The sequence below is a fragment of the Euleptes europaea genome, chromosome 9 (genome assembly GCF_029931775.1).
Source record: "Euleptes europaea isolate rEulEur1 chromosome 9, rEulEur1.hap1, whole genome shotgun sequence".
Taxonomy (NCBI): Eukaryota; Metazoa; Chordata; class Lepidosauria; order Squamata; family Sphaerodactylidae; genus Euleptes; species Euleptes europaea.
The window spans coordinates 89,903,128-89,922,971 of NC_079320.1; the positions used below are offsets into that span (position 1 = coordinate 89,903,128).

Consider the following 19,844-nt stretch of genomic DNA (forward strand, 5'->3'; position numbering starts at 1 on the left):
GAAAATGTACTGCTTCTTCTCACTTAAACTTCCATCAGCTGAATTTAGGATTGCAGAGAATCAGCTCTCGCAGGACCACGCTCCCTTGGGAGGGAGAAAAAGCTGCTTAGCCAAATGGATCTTTGTTCTATCCAGCTTTCCCCCCTCCCCCCCCCTCTTTGCTGTCACATCATAACTGACTCATGGTGACCCCAGGAGCCCCAGGTTTTCAAGGCAAGCGACATTCAGAGGTGGTTTGCCTCCCACCCTGGGTAAAAGTTATTGGTTTGGGGCAAATGGCGCATCGCAGAGTTCAAACTCCAGTGTCCAAAATAAAAGGAAATTATTAGCACAATGAAAAACCTAGCTATCTTATGCTATCGTGGCAAACTGAGCAGCATTCCACAGAAAAGCAATACCCTCTTTCCCTAAACTCTGTACATACTCTAAAGGATGTTAACTTAAGGTAAGCCATTTATTCTTGGAATTGTAAGTAGTCAGAAGTAGTTCATTACCTCAGTTTTCAGAGCTGGGACTTTGACATGTGGACAAAATGGAGTCCCTAAGAAGACTTACAGCGCATTCCTAAGAAGAGTTGAAATGAATGGGCTTAGACTGGAGTAACTCTCCTAAGGAAGGCACTGTTAGTCCTTAATGGCTTAATTAGTCCTTCATGGCAGGGAATATATTATTTCCCCTCAGCCTCTCCTTTATGGGTCATCTTTCTCTTCCTATTAAAAGGAACAGATGTTCTCTATCCTTTGGTCATTATAACTCTCTATTACAGTGGTTCCCAACCTTTTTTTGACCAGGGACCACTAGGACTTTTTTGTTCGGTGCAGGGACCCCAAGGTTCAAAATAAAAATTCTGAGAATTTGAAAATAAACTTTAATCATAACTGTTAGTTAAACATTAAACTTAGAATAATATTTGAATATATATTTTTCTAATAGAGAACTTTTAATTGAAAATATTAATTTATTATGGGTTTATAACTTTGTTTCGTGGACCTTAATTTAGTTCTCGCGGACCCCTGGGGGTCCACGGACCCCTGGTTGGGAACCAGTGCTCTATTAGGACTGTTCACCATTCCCCCCCCCCTGTATTTTTCGGGTTCAGGTTTATTAAACCCGGATATTTTTGAAAATTTGAAAAAGCCGAATATAATTTTTTGGCTTTTCTGAATAATCAAAATTTTTCAGGTTTAATAAACTCAAACCCGAAAAACAAGTGGGGTCCCTTACTGTCTCGGAAATCGGGGGCAGCAGGTGACTCCTATCTAAGTTCTGCCTGCTACCTGCAGTCTCTGAAGTGGAAGGACTTCAGAGATTGCAGGTGGCTGGGATCTGACTCAGATCGCCCCCCCCCCCAAAGTTGACAGACTTCAAACAGGGCCGGGGGCTAATATGAGTCAGATCCCGGCAGCCTGCAGTCTCTGAAGTCCATGCACTTCAAATACTGTAGGTGGTGGGCAGATCCAGCAGATGAGTAAGGAGGTAGGGGGGGAAAAGACCACAGGGCCAAAGTGACCCCAGATAATGTCCCCAAAAACCTGGCATTATTCAGGATCTGCTTTTTCAGCTCCCTTTTATTGCCGCCCTTTTTTTTACCGGTATCACCCCCCCTAAAAAAAAACAACCAAAAAGGTATTTGGGGGGGATTCCTAGGTGTGGCTCTCACACGGACATTCATGGTTTCTCTTTTATTCAAGGAAACTTGGTTAATAGTCTAGCATCTCCTTCCTTCTAAGCTGTTGTGGGTAGGGCTGTTGAAAAAAAAATTCGGTAAATTTCGGCTTCGGCAAAGTTCGGCCCCCCCCGAAGTCGGCTGTGCCGAAGTCCGAACTCCCCCGCTTCGGATCCCTGAAATTCGGGTGAGATCCGGAGTTCGGGGGAAAATTCGGCCCCCCCCGCGGGCCTTCACACTGCTTCCATGAAGGCGCGCGGGGGGGCCTTTAAACAGATCTGCGCCTAACAGCTGTTAGGCACAGATCTGTTTCCCCCCGCCGCGCGCCTTCAGGGGGCTTCCCTGAAGCCGGGTGGGGGCCCTTTAAACAGATCTGTATAAGATCTTGAAGCCGGGCGGGGGGCTCTTTAAACAGATGTGTGCCTCTCGGCTGGGAGGCTCAAATCTGTTTAAAGGACCCCCTCCTGGCTTCAGGGAAGCCCCCTAAAGCCTGGCGGGGGGGGGGAGGAAACAGATGTGTGCCTCCCGGCTGGGAGGCACAGATCTGTTTAAAGAGCCCCTTGCCCAGCTTCAGGGAAGCCCCTTGAAGCCGGGCGGGGGGCTCTTTAAAGGGCCCCCCGCGCACCTTCATGGAAAGGCCCCCCCCTATTTAAAGGGCCCCCTGCGCGCCTTCATGGAAGCCCCGTGAAGGTGCGGGGGGATCCCCGAATCTGCCGAATTTATTCGCCGAACCCCCGAAGTCGGCGAATTCGGCTCCCTCGTTTTCCCGCCTTTTCTGAGTTCGATTCGTCCCAAACCGAAAAACAGCCAAATCAGGGGAAATTCGGCTGTTTTTCGGTTCGGGACGAACAGCCCTAGTTGTGGGCGCTCCAAATAAATATTCTTATTTTGGATTTATACTTTTCTGATAATTTGAAATACTAGCCATACCCCTGTGGGTGTGTCAAGTCACTTCCGACTGATGGCGACTCTACATGAATCAGAGTCTTCCAAAACATCCTCTCGTTAACAGCCGTGTACTGATTTTAATTATTTTAATGTGCTGCTCCTGGCCTAGTTAGTGAAAAGCCACGTAAGGAGCATCCATTCTGTTCCTGGATCTTTTGTCATCCCTGTGTTGCCCCAAACATTGCTTTTGGAAGTTTGGAGTGGGGGGTGGCCCTGTGAAACTGCATCAGATGCATCCTGAGAAGTGCAAGTGGGAAACAAAACAGCGACCGACAGAGTCCCTTCCTCCTGGGGCACAGTGACCTGCTGAATCCTGGCCTAACTGTACTCCTTGGCATTTAGGTTTATGAATTGACCCTACATTATACTCAGCACCGGGATCACAATGTGGTGACTGGAGCTTTAGAATTACTACAACAACTTCTCAGAACGCCTCCTCCCGATCTCCTGCTGGCGTTGACTACAGCTGGGGGTATTACCCAAGTTGGTGTATCCAAGGATGAGACTTCCGGCAGAAACCGCAGTGATAGCATAGCGGAACTTATAGGTAAGTGGTTTAGTATGTCACATTTTCAGTTAAAGTTCCTATATTTCAGTTAAAGTGTCTACATTTATTGTAACAGGTATATTTTTAAAGTTCTTAAAAAGGTATTGGTGGTACTACTATTGCTGCTGCTACTGCTAGTAAATATAAATATAATTTTCTAGTGCAGTGAGCTTAAGTTTTTCAAAAAAGGCGTAATCAGTTTTTTGAGCTCCAGTCGGCTTGCTAGATGGCTTGGTGGCTCTCTTGTATTTCTATTGATAAAATATTTCCTCTTTAACGGCTAACATTTTGCTAAATGATTTTTTTTCTGTTTCTGATTGGATTTCCAAAAACCTATAATGGAATGGATCATTTTGTTCACACATATTATTAGTAATGAGTTTGCAGCATTAGACTTACTACTTTATAGAAGGTAATTTTTTGTCAGTAATAGGCAACATTTAAGAGGAATTATTCGTAATTGTAGCTAGCAAATTTATTCTTTTGTTATCTCAGTTTTGGAGGCTGTTAGAATTTTCTCTTGATTTTTGCTCTGATCCGTGCCTTTATCTGTTACTTTCTGTGATTCGCAGCTGGAGGGGGGTCTTCATGCAGCCCTGTTTTCCCCAGAAAATCAAAAGGTGATTATATATCTAGGCAATCACAATCTCTTGCTTTATGGTTTCTGACTTTTTGGTTTCTGTGCCTTGTACACATTGATCTTCATTCACATATCTTGTTCGACTCTTCTTTTATTACATAACTGTCATTAAGAGTGTTGGTGTGTTTTTTATTTTTAGTTTATTGCTGGTAATCTTTTTTTTCTAAAAACGAACATGTTCCTCAAATGTAATGCTTTTTGCTATTGTCAAAATTACTTTATTAGTGACCTTAGCAAAGTAATCTCTGAAAGTGCTCCCTTGTGATGATACCTTGTCTTGAATGAAAAGCACACATTATTTTCTTTTTTACATACTTTTTATTTTGATTTAATAGTCTCTGAAATTAGTTTACTCCTTTCTCATGTCTTTCACATATTTGAAATGCTTCTTTGGGTAGAATGGGTTGGGTCCTTTGAACTGTGAGGAGAACCGTTTCATGGAATGGGTTTTCTCCTGGCAGTTACCTGTGTCGGCCTCTCCCTCCCCCTGCTGCCCCAAACTGCTCCTGACAGTTGGGCTCCCCTCAGAAACAACTTGGTGTTGTGGCAGTGCCAGCATGACATAATGGTTAGAGTGCTGGATGGGACCGGGAAACCCAGGTTCATATCCACTCGCCATAAAACTTTACAGGGTGTCCCTGAGGGTCTCTCCCTAGTCTACTTTATAGTGCTGTTGTGAGCATAAAATGGAGGAGGGAGCCATGTATGCCACCCTGAGCTCCTTGAGGAAAGTGTGGGATAAAAAATGCACTAAATCAATAACTCGGGTGCTGCTCTTTGAGGGGAGGCTGCAGACATCACCTCATCCCTTTCTGTGCAAGCTTCTCTGCAAACGGAACAAGAGCTTGGGAAGGGGCTTCTGCGGATTCTCCATCTGTGCTGCCTCCAATTCTGTTGCTGAATTCTCCTCTGACAGACAGGAGGCTGTCCTGCCCCTGAGGGGGAAAACAGCAGCTGAGCCTGGGGGAAAGCTGCTCCAGCATCCAGTCACCTTTGGGGGGTGAGAAGGAATGTTAGAGGGCAGCACAGTAGGAATGAGTTCAGGTCTGCCTCAGCAAACAAGCAGATGGGGTGAAGCGTTGCTCTGCCTGGTAGCAAGGCAGAGAGGTTTCACTCTACCTCGGAGAATAGAGTACCTGTCTTTGGTGATGAGCTGATCTCATACCGTTTAACCGGACTCTTGAGAAAGGGCAGGCGGGTGTGGGTGGAATCCTGTGTGTTGAGAAAAGATCCAACCTAGTGGCTGGTCAATGGAAACCTGTTTGTACCTGAAAGCATTCAATAGAATTCAAACCATACTCTGGAGCCAGAACTAGCTTAAATTTATGTACCTTGGCCAGGTTTCTCCTTTGACAGTCTGAGGACCTGGTCTGCTGATCTGTTCTTTAAAAACAACTTGTAAATAAATAATTTTTCTTTGTTATTTGCATACAATTCCTGCCTTAGTGATCTCCGGGTTCTTCCTTCTCACCACAAAGCATAACTCACAGCAGTGAACCCCCAATTAAGAACAGAATAACTTATCCCCAGAGAATAGGTGTGGGGGTCCCCCCCCCCACACACAATGGTTTGTTTCATTCAAGCCATTTAGATTGTTTTCTTCCATATTTCTTCAACTGGGTAAGCACTGTCGAAGGCTTTCACGGTCAGAATTCATTGGTTGTTGTAGGTTATCCGGTCTGTGTGACCGTGGTCTTGGTATTTTCTTTCCTGACGTTTCGCCTGCCACAGCTGCTGGCGAAACGTCAGGAAAGAAAATACCAAGACCACGGTTACACAGCCAGGATAACCTACAAGAACCAATGGGTAAGCACTGTTTGCATATTATATGGATGACTTGCTTTAGCCTCTAATCGATGTGGGTGTGGGACTCTGGCAAATACTGCAATGATATGTGCCCCCCTGATTCTGTGTTGGCTTCCTGTTCCTCCTTGTTGCCAGATGTTGATCTCCAAGAGAAGCCCTTAAAGCGAAACCATATCCATATAGGAAAGCATTTATATCTGCAATCCTGTTGTATCTCAAGAGTTATTGTCTACCTACTATGCAGCAATGCACAGAGGGACACCCTTCAGCTGCATGGCTTCTCCATCAGTGGTGGAAGGTATCCAGAAGGGAGCTACGGCCCCCACTTGCTCCGCAGGCAGGGCTATGCGAATTATTTTTGCGTTGCTTCCACATCCAGCTGAGGTGAGCCCCAGTCCACGCTTGCCTTACTCTGCAGCAGACAAACTTCCACAGCTAAACAAAGGTGAAAGTAGTTTAGAGAGTAAAGGTGTGACAAAGACAGCTTTTTGAGGAATGTAGGTTGATGAGATGCCCCCATACTCCAAAAGGTTTCAGGGGGGGGGGTTTGCTGCCTGCTTCAGCACTTCTCCGGCGCATTCTGTAAGGATGCCTTGCCAGAGCCAGGAGCACTTGGCAGAGCCACCGGTCACCAGGCCATCCACTTCTAGGGGAGATACCTGTACCAGCTTCGCAGGTTGAGGGAACGGCTGGGATTCCTCCTGCAGATACTGCATCTACACTGCCTCCCTAGGTGCGTGTTGGCGAACCTATGGCACGCGTGCCATTTCCGGCACGCGTAACCCTCTCTGCCGGCACGCAGCTCTCTCCCTCTCTCTGTTGAGCTGCGGCCAGCACGAGAGAGGAGCACAGCAAGGGACCTCCCCACAAACGGCCGGGAGACAGGAGGACGAGCAAGGGGGAGGCGAAGACATGCGCCGCCAGCTTCTGAGCGGCCCGCCGGCCTGCTGGGCATCGGACGAGCGCTGGCGGGGCGGAAGGCGAAGGGTCGGCCGCAGCTCAGCTGTTTGTCGGTGCCGCTTGCCTCTCCAGCTCTGCCCCCGCCCGCCTCACTCTGCTGCTGTTCCCCACCGGCGCCTCCAGGGCCAGGCGGGGTGAGGGGCCCACACACAGCCAGGCCCAGGAGTAGCTCGGGTTATACTCTGGCAGGGCCGCCAGCAGGATCGCCTCCGTCGGGGCGGCGCTGCCGTCGGGGGCCGCGGGGCTGGGCGGCGAGGGGCAGCAGGGCCGGGGGCCCCGGGAGCAGCACTGCTTGCGGCAGCCGGAGCCTTTCTGCATGGCGGCTGCACTGCGCTCCCTTCAGAGGGGGCGCTCTCTCCGACGCCTCCCTCCACAGGCTGGGCCAGGCGCTGTGGAGGCGCCGCCAGCGGGCCAAGGAGTGCGCCAGGCCCCAGGCTGCCAGCACCCCCCCCCCACTCGCCCTGCAGCGGCATGGGGAGGGGCGGGCCCGTCACCTGGGCTTGAGCGAGAGCGGGGTGTTGCCCCGGGGACCACTCCATCGACCGCTTGCCTTGCCTGGCCCCCTGGCCCTTGCGCTCGGCTGAGGTTCAGGCCCTTTTCAGGGCTGGGGAAGCTGCCGGGGGTCTCGGGCGGGCAAGTGGCGGACGCCGCTCTGCAGGAGGGAGGCCTTGGCCACGCCTTCCTGGCGCTCTGGCCGCAGAGCCCGGACAGACTAGGAAGCCGGCCCTGCACTGCAAGGCAAAGCAAGGTCGGGGGGAAGGAGGGAGGGAGACCCCCCCCCATGAGCGGCGAGCTCGCAGATGCCGCCACCCCCCCACACCACAGGGTGCTGAGGCTGCTGCCTGCCGGGGCCCAATCCTGCTGTGGTTCTCCCGCCCAGGAGAGGCGCAGTGCCCAGCCGCTGGGGCATGTCGTCTGTGCCGCCGCGGGATGTTCATCTTTGATGGGCGGGGGGGGGGAATCCTTCCCACCCACGGTTCTGAAAACATCAAACAGCTGGGCGCAGCTGCGTGTCCAGGAGGGGAGGGGCCGTGGCTCAGTGGTAGAGCATCTGCTTGGCATGCAGAAGGCCCCAGGTTCAATCCCCGGCATCTCCAGTTCAAGGGACTGGGCAATTAGGTGATGTGAAAGACCTCTGCCTGAGACCCTGGAGAGCTGCTGCCTGTCTGAGCAGACAATACTGACTTTGATGGACCGAGGGTCTGATTCAGTATGAGGCAGCTACATGTATACAAAACATAGTGGCATTTTAAAAAGTTGTTTGTATCATTGAAAGCTCTGTTATTGTGTTTTTCCTTTAAGGCAAAAGATGTTAATGTATGAGTTGTTTTTACTAAACTAAAACCTCAGTATTCAGGTTAAATTGCTGCATTGGCACTCGGCGATAAATAAGTGGGTTTTGAGTTGCAGTTTGGGCACTCGGTCTCTAAAAGGTTCGCCATCACTGCCCTAGGTTGTGCGAATGATCAGCGCCCCAACCGCCAAAAGAGTCTGACAGGATCCCCCCCCAGGCCTTGGCTGAGATAGCCACCTCTACCCTAGCATAGCAGCTGCAAACAAGGGGTCTTTAGAGCACAAGGGAGCTGCTTTTGATTCTGGCATGCCACATCTGAGGTTTCTCATCTGAGGTTTAGGAGCTCATAATTATTAGTGGCAACGAGACTTCCTGCTCAGTGAGTAATCAGCAAAGGGACAGGGAGGTGCAAAGATCCCAGGGTTCTGGATCCCCCTTTTTCTTTCCTCGAGGGTTGTTGATGGGTTTTCCCTAATCATGGATCACCCATAAGGTCACTAAAGACGTGCAAGAGGGGATTCTAAAGAGCAGGAGGGGAAAATGAAACACAGAGGCCGCTCCCCCCTTGTCATCCTTATCGTCTTCCTCCCTGAAACACTCCAAAATATCTATGAGGAGCTCTAAGGCTCATTGCAGACATTCTTTGGAGGAGGCTGACTCCTATTCTTCAGACCCCCGACATACTTCCAGGGGAACAAGCTCAAGATGTTCCTCCAGGCACAAAAAGGCATGACCCCCCCCCCGTTCCGTGGCCCAGTGCAGTGTCACACTGCTCCTTCTGGCCGTTCAGATTCTAAGCGCTCAGACTCAGAATCTGACTTGATGCAGTCTGATACAGAGGAAGAGGAGTGGTCGGGAAGGGAGACCTCCAGCTCAGCGCCAGCCTCTACCAGACTTTTCCAACAGGAGGATTTTTCTTCTAGCCAAGGTAATGGCAGGGCTGGAAATTCTCCACTGAAATACTGCCCCAAACTGTACAATCTGCCTTTAACATGGGGAATTTCAGGGTTTTTCACTATCCCGTGCATACCGCGTGTATTGTGCTCCTTTGAAGAAACTCAGAGAGGTGAATGAGCTGGGCCTGGAGGAGGCAAGAGACTGTGTTCCATGGCCAATAATCTGCATTTCTCTCCCAGCTGCCTCTATGAGTATTCTTCAGGTTCCTCTAGTGAATGTCCCAGCAACAGTCCTTCTTTTGGAGGCAGAGCTCTCCAAGGATGGAGACAGCCCCCTCAAGGACCCCGCAGACAGAAGGCATGAGCTCTCTCAAGAAGGCTCATGAAGCACCTTTGGCCATTTGAGGCAACTGTGATTCAACACAACCTATGGCTGAAGCACTGGAAAGTGGACAACCTATCAAAGAACAACCTCTCCTCTGTTCCTTTCCAAGGCGAAAATCTGTTTGGGGTTCAGGTGCTGGTTGAAACAAAGAAGAAAAAGATGCTTTCCAAGATGGAGGAAAGCAAACCCACCAGGCCTTCTCAGAGCTCCTACTGTTCCTGTTGCAGCTCCTACACATAGCATGACTCCAAAGGCGCCAGGTACTCTTTAAGACCTCTTAGAACAAGAAAAGATTCCTCTCCATGCCTACACAGGCATCTCAACCCAGACATCTAACGGGAAGGATGAAACAATTCCAGCAATGACACCACCATAGGCAGGGCCGTTGCCCCAGCCTGGAGACACTCCACTCAGGACAGGTGGGTGCATGATACCATCAGCCAGGGTTACACAATCAAATTCATCCATTCCTCATGGGACAAGTTTTTCTCCTCCCCCAGATCCAAGAACAACCAAAAACATACAATCATGATGGAAGCTATAAGGCACCACACAGACATTCAGGTGATAGAGCTGGCTCCAGAGACTCAGAAATTTTCTGGTACTTACTTTATTTGGTTTGTCCAAGAGTAATAGAGAATGGAGAGCCGTTCTGGATCTAAAATGTCTCAACAGAAAGGTTTGCAAAAGACACTTCTGCATGGAGAAAAACATAAAGAAGTTATTCCACCTTACCGGTTACTGACGTCTGATCTGGTCCACAGACTAAGGCATTCTATATAGGCATTCCCATCAACTCTTTTAATATCAAGAACCCTGAACAGGGTTCGCAGGTAGGGGGCAAATTCATTGCTCCATATTGGCCAAGACAACTATGGTTCTCAGAACTGGTCACGATGGCAGTCAGACTTCCTTAGTTCATCTTCCCAGCCCATGACATTCTCAGGCAGGACCGTCTCCTCCATCCAGACCCAGCCTTGTTCTAGCTGTCCACATGGAAGCCGAAAGGCAGGCCCTACATAGGCATGGATACCCTCCTGAGGTTATAGGCGTGATTTTTGCTTCCAGGTAATCTTCCACCAGCAGGTTTTATGAGGCAAATTAGAGGTCATTCAACAGGTAGAGCTGCAGAAAGAGCACCAGTCTGTCAAAAGCTGGAATTAGGGACGTGTTACAATTCCACCATGCTGGCCTACGGCCCAGTGCTCTGAAACGGCAAGTCATAGTCCTAGCCTCAGTCATCTCTACTGGGCTCAGGGTAGTGCTCTCATCTCATACCCATATCAAAAGATTTCTCAGAGGGGTGGCCCTAATATCTCTTCCCCCCCTTGGGACCTACACAAGGCTCTTTACTTCAGCCATCATTTGAACCAATTTGATCAGTGCCCCTTAGGATCTTTCAAGGTTGCATTCCTGGTGGCCATCACGTCTGCTAGAGGAAAGTAAAGACGGTTTGAAGGGTGATGTTTCTGCAAAAGAATTAATGCATTCCTCTCAACTTGAAGCTTAGCAGACATGAACTGGGGGGCTCACTCCCTATCTGGATATGGAAGCAATGCAAAAAATAATTTGCATAGCCCTGCCAGCAGAGGAAGTGAGTGGGAGCATAACCCACTCCAAGATATCTTCCAGTCCACTGATGAGAAGAAACCCTTACCGTAAGTCCAAAGTTTCGATCTTTCTCATTTTAAAGTACTAAAACCTCAAAGTGACAGGTGCAAAATAATAGCTTGGGGTGAGTAGAGCTGATTGAAGAATAGTGGTGGGGTGTGCAGGACTGAGCCAGTCGCAGTGACATCCTGCAACCCACGAGCCACACATTCGGGCAAGGTGTGTTTTATGGCAGATCATACATTCTGCTTATCCGGCTGGTTGTGGTGACTTTTCCATTATAGTTTTGGCATCTAAAACAATGTGAGTCGTCTACAAAATCTGAAAATATTTGTTTTAAAGAGAGATTTTTGAGATAATTTCTTGAAAAAGGACGAATTAGTTTTTTCAACAAGCAAAATATTAAACGGGACTTTTGGAAAGCTTATTCAAAACTAGTAGGGCACTGGTCACTGAGGTGAGGCCCAGAAGAGGAACGGTCCCTGCCAAGGTCAGAGCAAGCCGGGTGACCTGGAGCGAGGGCTTCATACGGACTTCTTTCCTGGCTGGCTCAAGGGTCCAGGAGCAGAGCGGGTGGGGATAGGAATGGAGAGAAGACTAGGCCCCATTTAAACAAGTGCTCCTGGCAGGCCTTTCTTCACATGGGAGAGGAATGGGTATGGGGGAGAAACAAGGGTAGCAACATTTGCTGTTGCCACAGCTTCCACGGACGCGTGAACCTACTTTCAGACTGCCTTGGGGAATTAGCTTGCACAAGGAGCAGAAAACATATCTTTTACCCAGAGGAAGCTGTAAGTAGCAGGTTCAGTAGGAAAAGATTGCAGAGACCAGATTTAAAGGTTTGAAAAGAAATATAGAGTTTATTGAGGGATTTGGTACAATATTAGGTAGGGGGAAGCTTACTCTGAGCAAATACTAAATCAACGCACAGTCAAGCAGCACTGACAACCAGAAATCAACCAGAATTACTTTTATGTGGAGCAAGAGTTACGTTTAAGATAGAGTTGGGGATTTATAACTTCGAAAGGGGTCAAATGATGGCTAAAGAGAACTAAAATATTTCTAATTATGAACCGTAATAGTTCTTGTAATTTTAACCAACTTCTTTAAAAAGCTGAGCAGTTGCCTTTAGCGTACAATATGTTGCTGCTAGTGTCTAGCTCAGCACACTTTCCCATGGCCCCTCAAAGAGGTGGTTATTCGTCCGCTACCTGAAAAACCATCCCCACAGAAAAATGATGCGGCAAATTACTGCCCGATCTCTAATCCACCCTTTCTGGGCAAAGTGAGAGAGTAGTAGCACATCAGCTCCACCTCATCTGTCCTAGAACCTTTTCACTCTGGCTTCAGGACAGGCTATGGACTGACATGGCACTGCCAGCTTTACTTGATGACCTCCATCTGAATGTAGACAAAAACCATGCTTCTAATGGATTTATTACTGAAGAAGCAAGTCAATTCAGCTTCAAAAAACACTTTCTACCATCTCAGCCTAGCCCATAAGATGTCCCTATATCTTGATATGGCTGATCTGGCCACCTGGAACTACGCCACAGTAACATTGAGACTGTGTGTGTGTGAAGTGCCGTCAAGTCGCAGCTGACTTATGGCGACCCCTTTTGGGGTTTTCATGGCAAGAGACTACAGAGGTTTTTGCCAGTGCCTTCCTCTGCACAGCAACCCTGGCATTCCTTGGTGGTCTTCCATCCAAATACTAACCAGGGCCGACCCTGCTTAGCTTCTGAGATCTGATGAGATCAGGCTAGCCTGGGCCATACAGGTCAGGGTCAACATTGAGACTAGACTACTGTAATGTACTCCACATTGGTCTCCCCTCAAAATCAACTTGGAAACTCCAGTTGGTCCAGAATTCTGTGGCTCGGCTGTTATTGGAAGATAGTTGGAGCAATCATATTACCCCTCCATTCTGCAGACACTCAGTTGGCTACTCATTTGTTACCAAGCACACTTTAAGGGATTTGCTATCATGCACAAAGCCTTTCATGGCTTTAGTCCCTCTTGCCTGCGGGATCACCTCTGCCCCATGCTCCTCGCAACAGTTTGCTCATCTGAACAGGGCCTTGTGCAAGTGCCAACCTGCAAATGGGCAAAATCAAGAACTGCCCATCTGGGTGCCTTCACTGTTGCGGCTCCCACCTTGTGGAATGGCCTTCCCAAGGAGGTCAGGAAGGCTTCTGCTCTCATGGCTTTCCACAAACTAGGCAAAACTGAATTATTCAAGAGGGCTTTTCTGCACAGGTAATAGGGGTGCACTGTACAAAATAGTTCACAATCTTGCTTGGATAAATGGTTGGAAACAAAACCTGTGCTGCTGTGTATAGCTTACTGTAAGTAGAATCCTGTTATGTAATTTTTGCACCACTGAATGTGTAATGTTAACACTTAGGCTATGCTTCAGTTCTGTCTTTTCAATTTCTGGTTGGTTCCAGGCGTCTGCAGTTGTATTCCATTGTTCATTGAATGTCTCATCCTGTCGATAGTATTGACACACTGTATTGTAATCCACCTTTAGTCCCTGTGTGAAAGGCAGACTGTAAATAATGCAAATAAATAATTAAAAAAGGATACGAGCTTTCGAGAGTCAAAGCTCTCTTCATCAGATGCAAGTCGTTAGGTTTCTAGGGAATCCTGCATTGTAAGGCAGATTCCTGGATTGTCCTAGAAGGTCAAATATTGTCTGGAAAACCTTGATCTTTACACAGGGCCTGAATTTTGATAAGGCCCCAGAAAACCAAACAATGGAGCTGTTAACAAGGGAGTGACAAGACCCCAGCGGAACATGGCTGCTTCCCTGTGGGCCTTTTTTTCTCTTGCCTGCAGCCTGATCTCAGATTCAGAAAAGTACTGAACACAGCGGGCTGGATCCAGGCTGTTTTCCATCAGTGGGGACTAACTTTCCTCCCTCCGCTTGCTGTCACTTCAGCCCATTAATGCCCACAACATGCTCCTCCTGGGGGTGGGGACCAGTGACCCCGAGGAACAGTGTGCTGGGAGGGTCCACTGTGGGAAGTGGAACATTGGTGGGATTCTCTTAGTGGAAAGTTTAGTCAAGATCCAACCCAATAAGATTGTACTGCAAGCTGCTCCGATCAGCCTTTGTTGACTTGACTCTCCACCATCCATCATTTTCTGTTTTGTCCATTTCTAAGTACTAGCTAGACAGACTAGCCGTCTGTCATATTTCCTTTCTCTCATTTTGTTTACATGAGTCTAGTCTGAACATTTTAAATATTATAATTTTTTGCAGATAGAGAATTTAAGTTGAACAGTTGCAGTATTTTATGATGACTAGTATAAAAGCTAAACAAATGATTGTATCGTTTATCAGCCAAAGTTGTTTTAGGGGAAGATGACTGTTTGGAAGATGAAGCTGAAACAAGATCTGAGGTCAGCAGCACCGATTTTGCAGGTAGGCCCTTCCCCCCACCAGAGTCTCCTTACCTTGTGATTCTTCTCTTCTTGGGGCTACTGGCTGGGTGCAGCCGGCTTACGTTGCTCATTTACCTCCTCCCTGTGGTCTATTCTGTAATGTGGTGTATAGATAGGGGTGGCAATACAAGAAAAGTGGGACATGTGAGTAGAATTGTTGTACTTGTGGATTTATGTACAAACTAAGAAAACAAAGTTTAGGGCCTCAGATTACAAGGGACGGCCTCGAAATACCCCCCCCCCCCAAAAAAAACCTAAATAATAATTTCTTGGTGATGCTCTGGGGCCTCTGAAATATGGCGTAACTTAGGGACTCAGTATGTCTTAATGTGGCCCTGCTGCTATGTAAGTGAATGGGCTGAAGACCGTCTTGTAAAGAGCTTCAGTACCTTAACTCTGTTTTGTTGCTTTTAAAACACAAAGTGCCTCGCAAAAGAATTTTTTGTGAAAAGAACTTATAAGAGTGGTTAAGATGCTGATAGTGTCATGCTTATGTGTATGTAATTTTCAAGTATTTGTGTTCATGAGATAGTCAATTGTTGTCAGTTATCGGCAAGACTATTGGCAGATTCCAAGAATCTGCTTTACTGTTTTTGTTAGCTTGGATGGCAAAGTTTTATTATGCAAGCGAAAGCGGAGGAGATTTTGTAAATTTTGTGCTCACTCAAGGAGGGTTTTTATAAACAACCCCCCCACCCGGTGCAGCCCCTTGTGCAATATATCATATTATTCCAAAGGGTCACGTGACTCTCAGGAGAAACTTGGCCATAGTCTGTGGGAACCGCAGTGGGAAGAGAGAGCAGGAAAGTCCTGTTCGAACACTTAAGGAGACAGTGCCCAGCTGGGGTTGAGTTGCTGGAAGGAGGTTGTTTGAAGGTGTGAACATGAACCTGAGATGTGCTGCTGTGTATGTAAGGGTCTAACACTCTTTGGTCTGGCCGGCCAAACGTACTTCAATGTCTCCCTTGAGTTTTCTGGGTTTCTCTCTTTGTTTCTCCCCCAGCTTCTATGAAAAGTGAGCTGGCTGGCGAGTTGGATTCTTCATCAGGTGTTTCCACAGCAGGATCTGTCATGAGTTCGGTGGCGGATTCCTCCGGGCGAGACATCATAACTGAGCAGCCGCGCTCTCAGCACACCTTGCAGCCAGAGTCGGACTTGGCCGGCGCGGCTGTCAAGGGAGATGCTGAGGATGACCTTCTGAGTGGCAGCTCCAGCCAGGTCAGCGCTGTCCCCTCAGACCCTGCAGCGGACGTGGATGGCGGCACTCAGGCCTCCTCTCCCCTCAGTGACAGTTCCCAGACAACAACGGAAGGCCCCGATTCAGCTGCCACACCTGACAGTTCTGACATGGTATGTGCTGTATGAGAGGGGGTGTCCAAGTGATGAATGGCTTGCTGATCAAGTCTGTCTCATAGTTGCTCAATGGAGGGTCCCAATTGGGACACTCTGCTTTCTGTTGTCAGCAGGAATGTAAACATCACCAGTTTTTAAAACGTCTGACAAGTTGGCATCATTTTAGCACTTACACTGAAGCTTTAGTTTTCATGGCACTGATCACTTATCTATATATTTGTGTGGCTGACTTCCAAATCTAGGTGCCTGTCTAGTTCCGGGTAGTCGGGCAATGCCCCTCGCATCATCCCTGTTCCCTGGACCTAAGGGTTCCCTCCCCAGGATGCTGGCTGGGGGAAGGAACGGAGGAGTTGGCCGGAGCCCTTCCTGCTGCTGCTGCAGCCCCCCCTTGCGAGTGTCCTAGGAAAGGGGCGATAGGGAGACCCTGTACAAGTGCTCACTTCACACCAGCAAGAGCTAGACCAAAGCTGTGTTCCCTAAGAGTTGGGTCAAGGGTGAATAGAATGCAGACATGCAGGGAAGAGGACAAAACCTTAGGGGTTCCCCCCCCTTCTACCATCATAGTGGAGGCAAAATCTGCCCCTTATCCCTGTCATGACACTGGAAGATAGAGGGGATGTGAAGTGTTCTTGTTTTCAGAACTATATTGGCTCTTCCTAATTAATTCCAAGCAAAGTGATTTAGTAAGCAGTTGCTCCATTTCAGGCATTTCAGGATGATGCTTATTGTTCTAGCCCTGTTTTTGATCTGGCTTCTCAGATTTTGAATCAGAACCCGCCATGGTGCATAGTCTGCGTTTGTAAGAGGACAGTTTGTTAGCAAGATAATAGTAGGGAAATGGGCAGGCTGCTGAACTAAAAATGTGTTGTGTGATCATCTGAGGATTTTGTACAACAATATAAAGCTACAAAAGAATACACACATCAGCTGAGATTTGTTTTCCACTATTAAACTAAACTGTTCTTCATGTATCATTTAGATTCTAGAGAGTGCTGAAAACCAGTATTCTGGGATGCAGATTGGACAGCTGCAAGATGAAGAGGATGAAGCCTCAAATGTCCTCCAGGATGAGACTGTTGATCCTTTCAGAAATTCTTGTCTTGGTATGTTGATGAGTAGAGAAGAACTTGTGTGAAGGTGCTCTCAGAAGTTGGTTTTTCCAAGAAGGTCCCAGTGGGTGTTGGGGGTTAGGGGAGCCTTGTGCATGTATGCCACGGGGGCACAAGGGTCTGCAGTGCAGAGGGGAATCAGTATCAGAACAGTCAATCAACCAATAACTTTAATACAGTCCAAGACCAGCAGATTAAAAAATATATACATAGAAACAGGATAACAACTATATACACCAAAAAATATTTGATAAAAATAGTCACTCACTCAAGGGGGAGCCATTAAGAACATGATTTTAAAATATGATACATAATTGCAGTCAGTATAAATAAAAAGTCACTCATCCATTCAGTTCAACCCAGGCTCGCCTAGTCGTATGAGAACAATCACCAGCTTTGGTGCCCCATGGCATTTTACCCACGGGGTTAATAATCCAGTATCAGCTTTTGGGTGGTCACAAGGGGCTGCTGGGGGAAGGCAAGAAAGGTCTGCTTTAGTTTGTAGGATCTAACTGTAAAATGTTATTAATATTTGGTGTATGCAATACAATAAGTATAATAGTCTATGTACTGCTTTCCTTGTGAAGCCCTTCAGCAGTCTCATTTGTTAAAGAGCATGGGTCATAGTAGGCAGCCATCAGACAGCAGCATGGACAGGTTTTCCTCAAAAGAAGAAACGGAGCCTGGTGAACACGAAAATAAGGTAAGACTACTGCTCATGTTCAGAGATTATTCAAGTTTAACTGAAAGCCTTTTGTGTGGAACATGTTAGCAAAGGTGAAAGAAAAGAGCAGGTCTGACTAGCCTGTTCAGGTGATGGTTCTCTTTCACTTTTCCATGCAATGGAATTAGGAGTGGGTTTGGGCTTGCATATTCACTCCCAACCACTCACACATTGTTAACAGGTGTGATGTCAGGGGGATGCCCTTGGTTAGAGTATAGGGAAAGGGTGCTGAGGGATCCTCAGAAGTGAGGATGGGGGACTTTGGCTGCTGCCAGCAACAGGTAATGATGAGGAAGGTGTAGCAGGCTCACTTGATGATAACTCAGTCTTGATGCCGGCAATGAGCTAAGGGGTTGTGAACAAAGAAGGAAAAAAATTGAAGGAAAGTTAACCTTTTTCTTCTTTCCAAAAGGTAGTGGCCCTGAGTAGCTGGAGGGCACAGCTGGGTTCTCACAGAAACTGAGCAGTTTATTCCATTAAAAAAAAGAATTGATGTAGACAAAAGTTTAAGGCCAAAAGAGGAAAGAAGAAATAGGTGAAACACATTGGGCAGCGGGACGTATCCTTCCGCCTAATCTAGAGTGCCTTGAGTGTTGCCTCTTATATTCTGTGGGGGCTTGTGAAGACTCGAGTAGTGTTTCAGTCGCCTGTTTAACGGTCAGTGCATTTGAAGAGGATCAAGCTACATTCCATTTTTTTTACATTACCAATCAGTTATTCAACAGGGATTGTAGACTTCTAATAATAGTTTATTAGCCTTTTTAGTTTCATAGCAAATATAATTTTCTTTTTAAAATAGCTCTCCAGAATAAAAGGCGATATAGGTCATTATACTGATGGAAATGCTGCCCCGCTGGTCCACTGCGTGCGCCTCCTGGCAGCCTCTTTTCTGCTTACGGGAGAGAAAGGTGGTAAGTTGAAGAAAAGTGCACATAGTAAAAACAAAATTTATTTCTGCTTGGTCCCTTTTAACCTTCCTGGCATCTGATTGTTTCATGCTCTGATGGTGAGGCTGACCGGTGAAACATTTAAAGGAATGTTCAAATAATATTGCTCCAACTAGGATTATCACCAGATCCCATCACAGCTAAAATCTGGGCCAGATTTTAACCATTATGGATTGGGAGGAATACTTCGTTGATTCATTGCAGGGGTGGGGTGGGGTGATGCTATTTGGAATCCATAGCAGAATCTGCATTGTTAGTAAGTAATCACATTTAATGCATGGTTTTTTTGGAGAGTTTTAGGATTACTGTCTTTTACTTCTGTTAACTTGCAAAATATAAAGCATATTTTAAATACTGCTTGATGCTTTGATACTTATTTGAAAACATTACAGGGTATTTGTGGGTCTGTTTGCATTTTCTAACAAAATGAAGTGCCTTGTGTGAAATTTGCATGTGACTTTTTCTGTAGTGCGAGTGCCTGACAAAGATGTCAGGGTCAGCGTCAAAGCCCTGGCGGTGAGCTGCGTGGGAGCAGCTGTTGGTCTCCACCCTGAGGCCTTCTTCAGCAAGCTGTATAAGATGCCTCTTGAAGCTAGGGAAGAAGAATATGGTAGGTGGAGATTTATACTACTGCTTTGTGATGTTTTGTGGACGATCAGTTGTTGTTTTTGACTTCTTCAAATGTTACTAAAGATCTTGTTTTTGCTGAGTAGAGATTGTGTTATTCATAAGTACAAGAGTTCCATCAGCTCAGCTTCAAGGAGCAGAAATTACCCTGCTCCAATATCCAGCAGTAGGTCTTTCCCTACTAAGAGCAACCCCTGAATGCATCTGCTTTGATGTAGGATGATTCCTATCTGGCTAAAAACAGCCATCTTTAGGTCCCGCTAGAAGCCATCTGCAGGGCTGCGACCTGGTCTATGGGGGACACCTTCGTGAAACATCACGCTTCAGATCTGCAGGCGAAAAAGTATGCAGATATCGGTAAAGCACACACTGTTCCAGTAAGTTCACCACCCTGCTCCACTTTGGTACATGGCTTGCTGAAATCCCAAAGTGGAGCTGCACTGAAGACTGAAGATGAAAACAGAGTTGTACTTATCTGTAACTGTTCTTCATCGAAGTCTGTGCAGACGCACATTCCCTCCCTCCTGCTCTGCTGCAAGCTCTTACTGGGGGAAAAATTGAAAGTATCCAGGAGTGGACCGGAAAGTGAAATTGTAACAGGAGATGAAGAGAGGGCAGAACTCCTCAATTCCTACTTTTCCTCAGTTTTTTCTCGTGAGGGAAGTGGTGCTCAACATGGCATAAACAGAACATGTGATGAGGGAAGGGATTTGCAGCCTAGAATTGGCATTGGGGTAGTGCACAAACACCTGGTTTCTTTAAATGAAACAAAATCCTCTGGGCCAGACGAATTGCACCCAAGGGTACTTAAAGAACTTGCAGATGTAATTTCGGAACCTCTGTCCATTATTTTTGAAAAGTCTTGGCAAACAGGTGAGGTG

At 47.2% G+C, this 19,844-nt stretch overlaps 1 protein-coding gene across 1 annotated transcript in view; it reads left to right on the top strand.

The window, feature by feature from the left end:
• HTT (huntingtin) overlaps window positions 1-19,844 on the top strand; it is a 156,153-nt gene that overhangs the window by 13,516 nt on the left and 122,793 nt on the right. Inside the window, exons 9-16 of the mRNA XM_056855166.1 lie at window positions 2,957-3,161; window positions 3,734-3,781; window positions 14,103-14,183; window positions 15,207-15,553; window positions 16,536-16,659; window positions 17,253-17,368; window positions 18,189-18,300; window positions 18,806-18,946. Of these exons, the coding sequence (XP_056711144.1) occupies window positions 2,957-3,161; window positions 3,734-3,781; window positions 14,103-14,183; window positions 15,207-15,553; window positions 16,536-16,659; window positions 17,253-17,368; window positions 18,189-18,300; window positions 18,806-18,946 (1,174 nt within the window). The remainder of the gene's footprint in view (window positions 1-2,956; window positions 3,162-3,733; window positions 3,782-14,102; window positions 14,184-15,206; window positions 15,554-16,535; window positions 16,660-17,252; window positions 17,369-18,188; window positions 18,301-18,805; window positions 18,947-19,844) is intronic.